Source organism: Stylophora pistillata, chromosome 3, assembly GCF_964205215.1.
Source record: "Stylophora pistillata chromosome 3, jaStyPist1.2, whole genome shotgun sequence".
In the NCBI taxonomy this organism is placed as follows: Eukaryota; Metazoa; Cnidaria; class Anthozoa; order Scleractinia; family Pocilloporidae; genus Stylophora; species Stylophora pistillata.
Window position 1 is genome coordinate 28,990,096 of NC_142521.1, and position 15,000 is coordinate 29,005,095.

The 15,000-nt window shown below is 41.7% G+C and overlaps 2 protein-coding genes across 2 annotated transcripts; both read right to left on the bottom strand.

Moving 5' to 3' along the window:
• Positions 1–7,626: 7,626 nt before the first annotated feature.
• On the bottom strand, positions 7,627–8,388 carry LOC148735465 (uncharacterized). Its single transcript, XM_088752957.1, has one exon. It carries the CDS (start codon positions 8,386–8,388, stop codon positions 7,627–7,629), a length of 762 nt encoding a protein of 253 aa, XP_088609083.1.
• Positions 8,389–8,506: 118 nt separating this feature from the next.
• Positions 8,507–9,728, bottom strand: LOC148735466 (uncharacterized). Its single transcript, XM_088752958.1, has 2 exons — positions 9,372–9,728; positions 8,507–9,259 (listed from the first exon to the last, which is right to left on the bottom strand). The coding sequence occupies exons 1-2, from the start codon at positions 9,726–9,728 to the stop codon at positions 8,507–8,509; spliced, it is 1,110 nt and encodes a 369-aa protein (XP_088609084.1).
• Between the last annotated feature and the right edge of the window lie 5,272 nt (positions 9,729–15,000).

Consider the following 15,000-nt stretch of genomic DNA (forward strand, 5'->3'; position numbering starts at 1 on the left):
ACTACTTTGCGAAACGAGTTCTATTATGAATAAAAGCTGATAGTTTCGAAGGAAACTGCTTGGGGCTGCGTCGGTGGGAGTAACGAAGTAATTTGGATATATCAACAAAGTTGAAATGGTGAATTGGCCCCCGTAATGATTACAAAAGCTGACGTTTCGAGCGTTAGCCCTTCGTCGGAGTGAGTTCTATTATGGTCAATAAAATGAGAGGTGACCAAGCTCTTAGAAATATTGATCATTTTATCAGTGGACACATTTTGTTTCGGACGAGGAGGACATATTTGCTAAATAAAAGCGAAAAAACGCCATTTCGCAAAATAGTAATTCTGTCAAAATTACTACTTTGCGAAACGAGTTCTATTTTAGTTAATAAAATGAGAGGTGACCAGGCTCTTAGAAATATTGGTCATTAAATTAGTGGACACATTTTGTTTCGGACGAGGAGGACATATTTGCTAAATAAAAGCGAAAAAACGCCATTTCGCAAAATAGTAATTCTGTCAAAATTACTACTTTGCGAAACGAGTTCTGTTATGGTCAATAAAATGAGAGGTGACCAGGCTCTTAGAAATATTGGTCATTTTATTAGTGGACACATTTTGTTTCGGACGAGGAGGACATATTTGCTAAATAAAAGCGAGAAAACGCCATTTCGCAAAATAGTAATTGTGTCAAAATTACTACTTTGCGAGACGAGTTCTGTTATGGTCAATAAAATGAAAGGTGACCAGGCTCTTAGAAACATTGATCATTTTATTGGTGGAAACATTTTGTTTCGGACGAAGAGGACATATTTGGCGAATAAAGGTGAAAAAACGCCATTTCGAAAAATAGTAATTCTGTCAAAAATTACTACTTTGCGAAACGAATTCTACTATGGTCAATAAAATGAGAGGTGAGCAAGCTTTTAGAAATATTGATCATTTTATTAGTGAAAACACTTTGTTTCAGACGAGGAGGACATATTTTCTAAATAAAGGCGAAAAAACGCCATTTCGCAAAATTTCGTTTCGTTTCGTTTCGTTTCGCAAAATAGTACAATTTCGTTTCGTTTCGTTTTGTTTCGCAAAATAGTATAAGCCGTTGGCAAGTTATTGACAGTTAGAGCTTGTGCGTGTTCAGGGCCTATGTCGCAATTTCCTGTTATCATGTTTACGTGACCGAGGTAGCGTATGGTTTCTATAACGCATATGGTTCAAAAACTTCTCATTGGAAGTGAGCTTAGCTTTGAATGGTTTCCTTACACCAGATTGGAAAGTACTAGCTACAACTTGTAAAAGACGTATACGCTCCACATTCGAGAGGAGAGCAGAACCGGCAGGCTAGAACGGATGCCTAAATTGACATTGATTGGTAAATGACAAACATGTCAGCACCACAAGTAGCTCCGTTGTGTGGGAAGATCTTTTTAAAGAAGCAGACAACTCGGCGAATCTAATCACGGGACTGACTTCACTCTGTCGGTTTAGCACAAACATGAGTTCCGAAAAAAAGGGGTCTCTTTCCAACCCAGCAATTAAAGACAAGCAAGTCGAGGTAACCAAGGCGTCTACCGTTATTCAGACCTATGTGTCGATTATTCTGCAGCAACCAGATCTGGAACTCGATGCTCTTCCAAACCTTTCTGCGCATCAGAAAACTGCTCGGGATCATGCTAACAACTGGAACGATACGATCCTGCCATTGATGTCCAAAACAGATGCTGACATCATTGACTACGCCAACAAGTTTGACTCATTCTACAACGACTTGGTGACGTACGCGAAAGATATCAAAACTCCACAATCAAAGAAAAATTTGATCGAGGTATTGAAACTACTTGGAACCACTATCAAACAAAAAAATGCAAACGTGCAAGTTGTAGTCAAAGATCTATCGACGTTCCACGCGAACCTCAATACCGACTATCAAAACTTCCACTCGGATGTCAACCAAGCAGCAGTAAAGATTGAGGGTGACAGTGGCGAAATCAAGGCGCTGAGTGATCAGCTTGATGCGATCCACGATGCAATAAAAAAGGACATCGACCTAATGGCTGGTGGAGCCGTGGCGATAGTCGCTGGAATTGTAATGATCGCTTTCGGTGCAGTCACCGAGATCCTCTCAGGTGGTGCCACGACAGCATTGATTGGAGGAGGTATCGTGGTTTTCTCTGGTGGCACAATAATGGAAACTCTAGCAGGCACCGATTACAGTTCGAAGATCGACGAAAAAAGAAAAGTGCAGGAGAAATTACAAGGCGATAAGATAAGCTGGTCGGTCTTAAAACTACCAAGCACCAATTGAAAGGTTTTGTGGATGGTTTGGAAAATGCCATCATGGCGGCCACTAGCCTGAAAGCTGCCAGGCAGACACTTGATGCAGATCTTGAAGAGCTGATAACTGCCATTAATGATATTGATCCCAACATCCCTTCCAACTGGATACTGGATGAACTAAACCGTGCCAAACTGGATTGGCGAGTTGCTCTGGATCAGGCGAAGAAGCTGCAGCCTGATGGCAAAGTGCCTACTAAATTGTTTAAAAATCTGCAGGATGCTTTTAAACAAGCGAAGCCACCCAGGCAAGCTTGAACTGACGGTAAAAGAACGCTAAGTCCATTCTTCCCACAGGACTGGCGATAAAACTTTTTTTGTTTTAAATGATTGCCCCTTAAAAAAAGCCGGAATAAACTAGCCGAAGGATTCTTAATTTAACGTGTTTTTAATCATAGTCTAAGAACAACAGCGGTGTAATCGGCTTGTCGTGAAGGGCAGCAGCAAAATACAATGTGTAAACCGCGAGCAATTTACAAGAAAAAATGTTATTAAGGCAGTTCCTGGTGGCATAACCATTGTTGTTTAGCGTTTCGGTTGTGCGTTAGGGTTCATCGAATCGGGAAGTTACTATACTATATTCAAAGTAGCGAAACTTGAAACTCTCGACGTTAGTAATCTAACCATTAATTAATCGAACTCAATCGAACTTAATCGAAATAAATCACGCGATTTAGTTCGATTTTAGAACCGTGACAACACACCAAACTCAAAGAGATTGAATCTTCTCGTGCTCTTGAATACTTATTTTCAGGCGTCATCTGAGCTCAGATGTTGTAATTACTGACGAGCTGTCACAATATTTTAAGCCGCTCGTGTGGTTGAAAATCCTATACATCCTATACAGTTGACTTAGTTCACAGATCGAAAGCAATCGAATTCTCTCACACAAATTTTTTGTTTCGATTCTATTTGAATATCGAAATACGGATTATGCTCCATTGAGTTCGATTACCAAACAGTTCGATTAGTGGGGCTTGACTTCGGTCAGCGTTTGTAGCGTGATAACTTCCTTTTTGCGTAAAACACTGACCGAAAGCTGTGTATGCTCCAAGAGTTCGTCATCAGGAGCCAACGCAAATATAATCTCCGCCTCCTTTGCATGAGTTTGACCTGACCTCAGCTAATGACGTGTAAGTAACACGTACGTCGAAAGGAGAGGAATAATAAATGAGCACTGTGGAGCGTTTGGTGTAGAGAATATATCAAAGATTACGACGAACACTTGGCGTCTAAGAAATTCAATTATCTCTACAAAACAAGTGGATTGACATTCAAATGCACACTGGCAAGATTTCCTTTCTGAAGTGAAAATTGTTTAGGTGCGGTCTTGGCGTGATCATGCCCTAACAATTATCACAAATCTCCTGTTTAAATCACGTCAATCCAAATGCATTCCTGTTTGTGTTCCTGTTTGTGTTTCAAAACAAAATTGTTGTAAAAATAGAGGTGACAGTCTAAAAAATGTGTGTCACTCATGAATCGAAATACCGTCAACGATAACCACTCCCTGACAAGAAAAAACATGTTCCATTGTAAGTTAGGAAGTAACTTACTTTATTTTGGCACATATCCACAGATCAAATCTAGAACCATCTCTTTGGATAAGTTTTCGAAGTGCCAAGTAGGAAATGTTCTTGTTCTCTGTTTGCTTGGGATATCGACATGAGCGTCCTCAATCGAGCGAGCGGAGTGTCTGCTCTCACCTACAGGATGTAAGTTATGCCGATAAGGACAGATGAACCGACGTTTCTATTCGAACATGTCAACGATATATCGACACTACCAGGACGAACCCCCTCAAACAAACAAATAAAGAAAAAAGGGAGTGATCCGCTTGCTACAAATGATGATTTATCGGAACCTGATTTATCACGCGATTGTGCATCGCTATGCCCCACAATCTCCGACGCTGTCGACCAGCTTAGTTTCGAAATACTGACACGTACACTCAGGCATCGGAAACGTGACGAACTTCAATAGACATTTGATCATTATGACAAGAGTAACTTTATTTACTTCTCAGGTAGAATGGCCTATCGCTTAGTCATTAATAATGAAGGTTTCTCTCACGCAAACGCGTCTTCTTTTAAACAAGCGCGAAATGGAATACAAGCAACATTACCTCAAAACAAAATCCTGAAAAATGATACAACTGCTTCTTAAAAAATTCTAAAACTGAATCTTGTCACTTGAGCTGTCAGTCAATTCTGCTTCGTCTGACATGCACGATAACTGTAGACGGTCTAGGGTGCGCGTTGTGGCTTATTACCGGTGTGGATCACGTCCATCATATTACCAACTGCTTTCACGGGCATGTTGCCACGCGGTTGCATCCTTCGAGCGAGATCTAACGCGTTCTCCCAATCACCTTTTGCTTTGTTCAACATGGCCACCAAACCCAGCGGCCCTGGATCTTTATCAAGGTCTGCGATCACTTTATCTAAGTCATCTGAGAGAAGGCTCCACTCCTCTCGGAGAGCGCCCACCGCACGAATTGCACTGTCTGTTTGATTGACAAAACCATTCAGAAGGCTTTGGACGTGTTTTAAGATTCCAATGCCTTGCTTGTCGTTGGTCAGCTTTTCCTGCAGCGCTTTCCTTTCCTTGAGTGCTAGGGCATATTCAACTCCTCCAGTGATCTCTGAGCCAATCCCTCCAACGAGCAGTCCAGTGCCCGCCAAAATTAATCCTGCAGAAAGCCCTTCCGTTACGATCTCGGCAAATGAGCCGACAAGAATGATCACGATTCCTCCAACCTTGCCAACTCCTCCTCCAGCCATGACTCCGATGTAAGTATGGAGTTGACCGTCGATCGTATCAATTCGTGAGCTGATCTTTGCTAAATCGCCATCACTTCCTTCAAGCTTTTTGGTCACCTTCGTTGCCTCCTTGTTGAAATGCTCGTGGTCGACGGAGACTTCGGCTTTGAAGTTTTGAAGCTGGATTTCGGTGTATTTGGCCTGTTCATCTTTGCGATTTAAGTTGTTCCTCAGAAGTACCAATCCCTGAGTAAATTCTTTTAGCTGACTTTTGTCTCCGGTGTCGATCTTTTCAGCAAGTTTCACGAGAGTCCTGTAGAACGAAGCAAATCCATTGGCATAATCGATAATGTCAGCATTCGTTGTGATAATGGCAGGCAACACTTGGTCCAACCAGTTCTGAGCGTGTTGTCTCGCTGTCTTTTGGAAGTTAGGCAAGTCGGGCAGCTGGTCGAGCTTTATATCTGGCTGTCTAAGGATGGCTGCAACGTAAGTTTGAATGGCAGCTGAAGCGTCAAAGACATCCTTTTGGCTGACTGTCAACTGTGGCCTGGATAACGCCATGACGGTGGAGCGAACCCTCTAAACGATGCAGGGTGTTTGAACTTGTGTCGGAGAGATCTGTTCGTCAAGTCACTTTACACTGACACCATGTCAAACGAAGCACACGGATACCGGGGGGAGAGGAGGAGGACACCTCTATAGCTCACATGAATGGGACACTAAGGAGACCACACATTGAGAAAGTGTAAACACAATGAGGGTGTAATATTTTATTTCAGGTCGGAAATAGGTTATTTTGCCCAGCAATAGGGTAAGAGGCTGGAGAATCGTGTCCAGCACTCCCATAGAAATTATAAGCGGTAACTCTCCTCCCCTCCCCCTATCCATCCGCTCGCGGGGATCACAGCCATGAATCATTGAATCATGACGAAAATAAAAACTTAGTCGTGCGTGCAGGACGATTAGATATCCGGTCCTATTGACGTACTTCCGCCACTTCATAAACAGGAAGACGAACTTTTCTGCCATAATATTTTAGCTCGCCTCACAGAGATGTAAGTTTCGTGAAACAGTTGTGTAGCTCCGACTTTGTGCGATAAGAAAACGAGCTGCTGAAGATATTGACAAGGGCTGAAACCACCTTTGCCCTTCTCTTGTACGTAACCCCGTTAATTTAACAATAACTAGGCATGAAAGTGATAACTTCGTTTCTGTGTAAAACACTGACCGGAAGCCGTATGTGCTTAAGGGATTCGTCATCAAGGAATCAACTCAGCTACAATCTCCACCTCCTTTGCACGAGTTTGATCTGATCTCAGTTGATACCGCACACATACACGTACGTGGAAAGGAGGGGAATAATGCATTTCTACATTTCTGTTTGTGTTTCAAGAAAAAATTGAACTAAAAAACTGAGGCGACGGTGTCATAAATGCGTGTTACTCTTGAATTGAAACACCATCAAAACCTAACAGCGACTAAGGATAACCACTCACTGGCAAGAAAAACCAAGCTCACATTGTAATTTAAAAAGTGAGTGACTTAATTATGGCACATATTACAAGATTGAGCGCGGGAACTCCTTTGAAAAATATTGTAGAAATCAATCGATACAATACAATACAATACAATGTTCTTTATTTCAGTTCAAGAGAGTAAATACATGATTAACCCAATAAAGAGTTTTCTAAAACATGGCCCTCGATAATTTGCTGTTTCAGTTTCATCAGCCCGTTTCTTTGCAAGCTACTAGCAGCTATAGCTAATGCGTGTTCAGGGCCTTTTTCGCATATCAAGCAAAAAAATACTGCTGGATCAAATTATGGGGTTTCATGATATTTGTGGCGAGTATAAAGCTTTTCAACAAGTAAGTTAATAGATGCGAAAGAGCTGTTTCTAGTTGATACTTTGAAAGGAAAGTCTGAGACAGGACACTGCTGTATCACAATCAGGAGCTCCTCTAGTAACTTTTTAAATACTGCAGCTGTGACCAGCCTTAATGTTTAATATTTAAAAGAAATGTCGTCTGATCCTAATGGATTCGCTTTGGATGTATGTCCACTAGGATACAACTTGTTCCCAGAAGAAATAGTTGCCAAGCCCACGTTTGTGTGCAATATCGTAACGTTGTTTTAGTTGATATCCTAATAAATATTATTGTATTTGATAAAATATTGCCTTCAAAGTTCTTTATTTAACAACGCAACGAGCACTACGTGACAACGCGCAAGTACAAAATATGGCGAATCCCAAAAAAAATTTCTTTTGAGCTCCCGAGGCCCGATGGGAGCATTTAAAATGACGTAATATGACAGTTGTTAAATTCAATATTAACCAACACAACGAAATTTAATGACTGTAAAATCCTTATACATCGATTCAAAAACGTTCTTCTGAAAACCTATCTCTACCCGAAAAGCCACACGGGACAAAGTAACCGCCAGGCAGTTCCCGGATGGTCACAACAATCTTTCCCTCCCGAATAGCAGAGGAATCTGAAATTCGAACAAGTCATAACTAAAACTGTCCAGGTTCTAAAAATGTCGTTAACTCAAATAAACCGATCCATTAGATTCGGTCATCTTTACTGAATCTCCAGCGGAGATTCTAGTGATCGGTCGCTTTAGGACCTTGTTCTTTACTCGCACATACACGAGTCTCACAAGTCCGTCTGGTCCAGGATACGTTTGCTCGATTCGTCCCACTGTCCAGTCTCTTCTTGTAGCATTAGGGTCAATAACAACAACAACATCTCCGACTTGAATGTTTTCCACAGGGAAGAACCATTTTGGTCTCGATCCAATATGCGGTAAATACTCTCGCATCCACCGCTTCCAAACGTGTCTCGTAAGCTCTTGGACTCTTCGCCAACGCTTCCTTAAGTTGAAAGGTGTACTGTCTACACTCTCGGGTACAAAATCGCCTCCCATCTGTCCGATCAGAAAGTGGTTTGGATTCAACACTAAGTTGTCATTTGGGTCATCACTCACAGTTGTGAGAGGTCCCGAGCCCAGTAGGCTTTCTACTCCAACGAAAATCTTCTCCAGCTCCTCATCACTTACTTTTGCATCACTGAGTACCGCAGCTATAGCACGTTTAGCTGACTTTATCATTGACTCAAAGACTCCGCCAAAATGCGGCCCATCAAGCAGATTCCATGTCCATGTTACTCCTTTGTTGGAAGTCATGCGTTGCACCTTGTCTTGGTCAATTGCCGTGACTAAGTCCTTTAATTCATTTGACGCTCCAACAAAGTTTGTTCCATTATCGCTCAACATCTGCTGAGGCCATCCCTTTTTCCCAGCCATCCGTACAAACGCGTTAAGAAATGTATCAGTATCTAAGGACGACGCCAACTCTAGATGGCAGCAATAGGTCTGTAGATAGAGTTCCGAATTCCAGGTCTCCTTTCCTTTTTAACCGAAATCATTTTGAATACCTCGAGGGATTTAACCGCCAAACACCTTCCTCACTAGCATTTTCACTATCAATATTCTCTACACCTTCCTTGATAGTTGCATAACTACAAGTCTCCTTCGCTGAAACTTCCTTTCCTCTTTTTAACTCAAGACCCTCTTCAGAGGTTGGTAGATCAAATTTGCACACTGGCCACTCTTCTTCTGCCCTCTTCAAGAATTCAGGCCCATTCCACCACTGACCTGTGCTTGGTAAATCTTCAACTGTCAGGCCCCTTGTCCCATAGTCAGTGGGGTTTGCGTTGGTTGGTACATAGCGCCACTGACTAGGGACTGAACACTCGTGGATCTCCCCCACACGATGAGCTATGAATGGCTTGTACTCTCTTCTTTGACCTCGGATCCAATATCCCACATTCATACTGTCCACCCAGTACGTCACCTCGTCTGTCGAGATCTTGAGGGCTGGGAAAATTTGCAGTGTTAGTCGTATACCAATCAACGCACCTAGTAGCTCCAGTCTGGAGATACTAACAGCTTTCAAAGGCGCAGGCCGGGACTTAGATGCAATCAATCGAACAGTAACATCATCATTTTCATAGGCATGACGTGCGTAGACTGCGGCTGCATATGCGCTCTCGGAGGCATCTGTGAATGTATGGATACTCAACGCCACCACCTTAGCCACGAGGTCTTTCAAACATCTTGGGATTTTCACTAGTTTAAGGTCATTCAACTCTCGAAACCACTTAATCCACTCTTGCTGATGGTGTTTCGGCAACAAATCATCCCATGCCCCTGCTTCTAGTCATGCTTTCTGCATCAACAACTTCGATCTGATTATGTAAGGCGACAAGAAACCTAGTGGGTCGTACAAGGTATCTGTCTTTTTTGACATTTTTTTTGGTGAATTCAAATCCATCAAATTGCAAAGAGTGCCGGAAAAAGAACTTGTCCTCTGTTGTGCTCCACAGGACACCAAGGGTCTTGGTAGTCGGCAACTCTCTCTTCTCTAAATCGATCTCAGAAGCTCTGTCTTCTTCCTTTATGTCGGCAATCACACTAACGTCGTTCGATACCCACTTGCGGATGTGAAATCCAGCCTTGTCGCTTAATTTGGTCAGTTGCTTCCTCGTTTCTTTAGCATCCTCTACAGTGGGTGTTGAAAGCATGAGGTCATCCATGTAGCAATGTTCTAAAACAGCTCTAGCTCCCAATGGGTACGTCTTCATGTTAAATTCTACATGTTTTTGCCAAACGTACTGAACACAAAATGGGCAATAACAACCTCCGAAAATGAACCTCTGAAATTCAAACACCCTGGGTGAATCATCACAGTCGAATTTCCTATAGAGAAACCTGTGCAGTGGCCTGTCAACTGGTCTGAGAATTAGTTGATGGTACATTTGTGTCACGTCACCAACTAAAGCAAATGGCTCTTTTCCTGAACTTCACTAAAATGTCCACAATGTCACTCTGCAACTTAGGACCTGGTAACGATTCAGTGTTTAAACTCTTTCCGTCTTGCAGAGCCCAGCCATCGAATACGATCCGAACTTTGGTTGTGGACTTCTCTGGGCGAACCACTGGAAGTGTGGAAGGAACCATTCTGAGGCTGGTTTTGGCTCCATCTCAGGAACTTCTCGGATGTATCCCTTCCTGATGTAGTCATCAATCGTTGATTGATACGCATGGGCGAGGCTCTTATCCTGCATCAACTTCTTTTCGACGTAGCGAAGGCGCTTTTCAGCCATCTGTCGGTTTGATTGCAATTGTGGTCTGTCCTGTTTCCAAGGCACAGCAACCTCATATCTCTCTCCGATGAATCTCATGGACTCGTTGACCTTGTTGACCGCTAGCCCCTCATCTGGAGTCAGCTGTCGATCTACTCGAGGGGTAATGCCAATAGCCTCAAGGTTCCAAAATTGTTCCATCAGATTGTTAAGCTTCCTGTAATTACCGTCTGACTTCTGCATCCGATAGGTGTGAAGAAATCCTGTGCTACATGACTCATGTTGCTCACACACATCGATGGTACCAATAGCTGTCCACTCTAGTGGACACAGTCTTGCACTTGGCTCACCATCGCCTCTACGAACTTTCTTCATAGGAAATAGCAAATTGTAATAATCTGAACCAATGAGCATGTCGATTTTGCTTCTCTTCCCTAGTTTAGGGAAAGGAATGTTCTTCAGATGTTTCCATTCCACTGATCTCTTATCTCTAACCAGTTAGTCGGTTTCATGCCACCAGAAATACTGTGTGATGTTTTCGCAACAATCACAGTGTTTACTCGACCATCCAAACTCTCTAGTCCAATCTCCATAGTGGCTGACATTAAATCAACCTTCTGATCATTTGCAACCTTAATAGTAACTCTCTCTTTTGGACCTTCCAAACCTAACTCTTCCACCACTTCTTCGCTTACATAGGTGGTATCACTACCCTCATCTAAAAAGCAGTTAGCTTGCAAACGATTGCCTCCATGTTTCAGAAAAACTGGGACGGTGCGAAGTGCGATTCTTCGCTGTTCGTGTTTCTTTACTGTTTCATACGTCATAGGCTCATTCAAATGGACATTAGATGCATTGCAAGAATCAGTATTCCCCTCCATGGAACCTGGCAGACTTTTGCCTCGAAGTATCTGGTGGTGATGCTCCTTGCACCTATCCACACTGCACTCCTTACTCCAACGACATCCCTCACCCAGGTGCCCTTTCCCTAAGGAACGATAACAAAGGCCTAGCTTCTTCGCTGTCTCCCACGTCTTTTTATTTTCCATTCCTTTGAACACCTCGCACCTCCAGATTGGGTGTTTCTGGTTGCACACCTTGCAAGGGCGGTCACATTTATCTCCAGTCCCGAAATACAACCGAGGCCATTTGACATTCTTACCACTTGCACTGGAAACACCATTCTTTACCTCTGATGCTTGAATTTGGTATTCTGCTTCTTCGGCGACCCACTCCCGCAATTCCTCAAAAGACTCCAGCTTTCCCTTTTCTTTAACCCATCTGTAGTACTGGCTAAGCAGAGATTGGGGTATTTTTTCCAATACAATAGCATACAAAGTTCCGCCTTCAAGATCTGAGGTGCGTTTGTTTTCCTTTAAAGTAACCACTGTCCTTTCCACTAGGTCAGCAAATCTTTCCAACTCTCGAGGGTTCTCAGCATTCAAAGGTTTCATCCTTCTCAACTCATCAATATGCGCCTGAACCTGTCGTCGGTTTTCTTCCATAATTTCGATTCAATCGCGCTTTTGCTGCTTTATAAGCCTCCCACGAATAGCCTAAACCTCTCACCGTAGGCGCTACGTACGTACATACGTACGTACGTACGGACAGAAAGACAGACAGACAGACAGACATACATACATACATACATACATACATACACATACTAAGGATAACTGTGAATTTGAGAGTGGCCATACAAGGCAAATGTCTAACACACTTTAAAATACAATAGAACTTAAAATACATGCAGTTAAGAGAGGTTGTGAGGAAAAATCAAACATTCACCTGCAACAGTCAAAAAATCGAATTGGCTCATAATCTAGGTAGACCTATAGGTAAAACAAACCAAGACATACATAGTTTGTAGAAAAACTCTTTTCTTCTCGAGAAATTTGATAAAACTCAATTCGAAGGCCGAATTTAGCCCATTTTTGGAGGCCTCGTTTGTACCTGTAAAAGCAGTGAAAAACTTACTTATTCCAGACTTTACAACAATGTCTCCCCTACGTTTCCACGAAAAAGTGTAATCATTATTTAAAGCGGAAATAAAATACGGATTTTTCTATTTACTTAAATGCCGCGTGAAAAGTAGGGTAGCTTCAAAAAACTATATTTATATGTGCTAAGTGAAATAAACCTTTTATCTACACCGAATCGAAATATGGCGTTCAATTTTAACTGCCATTGTTCTGGACTCACTAGCCTCTCACACATGTGATAATCCTTTTGCGTTTCCACGTGCTAGTAAATCCAGAACAATGGTAATTCATACTTCGATTTAGTGTATTTGAAAAGGCCTACTCCACACGTATCCGGACATTTTCGAAAACGGAGATTTTTTTCTCCGCTTGCACCTCCCTTCCACACGTAAACGGCGTTTTTGGCAACAAATACGGATATTTTTGAATACGCTTTCCAGACTGTAGATTTTTAAAAACGGAGATTTATCGTATTCGTGTAGACGGTCGAAAACAAAGGTTTTTGAATACGATGACGTCAAAGTTAGGGTCCAGTGCGTGGTGGGACAACTTCGTTAACGGAATCGTCATCAACGAGGAGTGAGTAACTTTCAAAAGCAGTTCAACTTCATCGTCTGACCACAAGAACGAGTCCGTCTTCCCTTTCGATTTACTTGCCTTTTTGGAAGATTTTAGCGTTTCATTACTTGTCTTTTAGGAAGAATTTGGGATTTTAACGGCCTGAATTACAGAAATAAAGCGGAGAAACTCACACGAGGAGAACCCAAACAAAGATCGGGGAGGCCAGTTGGGATTCTTAACAATGATATGTTCAATTTAAATTATTTGTTTATTTGTTTAAATTATTTGTTTATATGTAAACTGCTGGGTTACCAGTAATTAAGTTAGCTATTAAAGTTAATTAATTTGTTTATTTAAGATGGCGGCAAACTCTCTGATTTTCGCAGGCTTATTTTTATCACAGGACGAATGCGGCATTAGCCTGTGCATGCACCGTATGTGAAGTCTAGCGTTTTTATAACGTAGTCGCGTTTACATGTGGACGGGCAAATACGATTGTTATACGGTTGGTGTGGACGCCGATGTTTTCGAAAACGGAGAAAAAAATCTCTGTTTTCGAAAATATCCGGATACGTGTGGACTAGGCCTTAGAAATGATACACTTACTGTTTGTAGAGTTGTTGTTCTGGGGTTTTTGTGTTGCTATGCATACGAGAGCTTTAAATTAATAGGAATTTCGCTCTTCGGCGAAGTCGGCGACATAAGGGAAAAGACAGACTTTGTCTATCATTTGCAGCCAGTGGTAATAATGAATGCTTGAATGATATATATAACGTCTTCAAAGTACTCGCAATACGATAGAAGTTGGTTTTTTTTTCTCCGAAAGCATTCCTTTTGTAGAAATGAGGTTTGAAATTTCTTAAATCGAAAAGTTGCTAAAAATTTTTTATATGAAATCCAAATAGGAGTGAGAGCTTTTGTGTCCAGATAAAAATTCATGTTTTTTTAGACTTGTTACTACTTAGAGGCAATTAGCAATAAAAAGTAACGTGACATGCGCAGTTAATTTCATCCGATAAAACTTAGTGCACAACAAGTAAACAACCGAGTTTAAATGTTTTGAAGAATGGAAATTTGTTGTTCATTTGAATCTCTTGCTGTGGACGACTGTGGCCACAATCCAAAAGACAAAAAAGGAACAGGTAAATAGTGCCTTTGTAGTTGTGTGACAAGGAACTTGAAATAACACGGCATTAGGCTCATTCTTCATTCACTGGTTTGTTCACCGAGTATGACTTGATATTGGTTACAGCAGCTGTTTTCCAACGACCCACCGATGTTGATACATGGACAATATGCCCACTTCATCGCTCAAGACTTGGTCATGGATGGACTCGAGGAGGAAATAATAAGTGCAGAGTGCCAACAAATATTTCCAGGCGTACCATGGTGTAGTTTATCCATTTTTTCAGATCATTGAAACTTATTTTATCTATCATAATGGACAGCACTTGTCGCCTTTCGGAACTGTTGAAAGACACTCAAAATTGATTTTTAGTGCGCATGCCATCAAGAAGTACAACAATAATAAAACAGGAATTAAACTCGATCGCAAGCAAATAGAATAATTACCTGAATCAACCGAAAATATAATTAGATAGCCCTGTTTCGTGGAAAATTAACTGAGAATCCTCTTTCCTTAACCCTCTGTCTGCTTTGGGAAGCTTCTTCGCTTTATGCCTGGAAATATTTGCTGGCACTGCACTTAGTATTTACCACTCAAGTCAATCCAAGACCAAGTCTTGAGCGATGAAGTGAGCATATTGTCCACTTAGTATCCAACTACACCTAGACGAGTAGGCATATGGTATTTCGGGGACTGGACTGGACTGGACTGGACTAGTAAAACGCGGACTAGTAAAGCGCGGACTAGTAAAACGCGGACTAGTAAAACGCGGACTAGTAAAACGCGGACTAGTAAAACGCGGACTATTAAAACGCGGACTAGTAAAACGCGGACTAGTAAAACGACAACAACAAAAAAAACAATTTCATACGAAGGCGATCATAAGACTTAATGGCAAGCCAATTTAGTAAGTGACAATCCCTGTTTGACTTTTAAGCTGCAAATGGGTTTGACATGCGCCAGATACAAACTAATTTATAAGTTTAGCCTAAGAAAGAATTTATTCAGCACCAGTTCAAAATTCTACAATACACTTTCGTCGTAAATTTCACGGCAGAAACGCAGGAATTCGATGAATAAAAGTCGCATTAAATCTCCTTGT

Bases quoted from the DNA above. Each gene is read 5' to 3' on its own strand.
- LOC148735466 (XM_088752958.1), bottom strand. From the start codon at position 9,728: ATGAAGACGTACCCATTGGGAGCTAGAGCTGTTTTAGAACATTGCTAC. The intron at 9,260-9,371 runs GTACGACCCACT...AAACACCATCAG, and splicing joins TCAAAAAAGACAGATACCTT to CAAGAGTGGATTAAGTGGTT.
- LOC148735465 (XM_088752957.1), bottom strand. From the start codon at position 8,388: ATGGCTGGGAAAAAGGGATGGCCTCAGCAGATGTTGAGCGATAATGGA.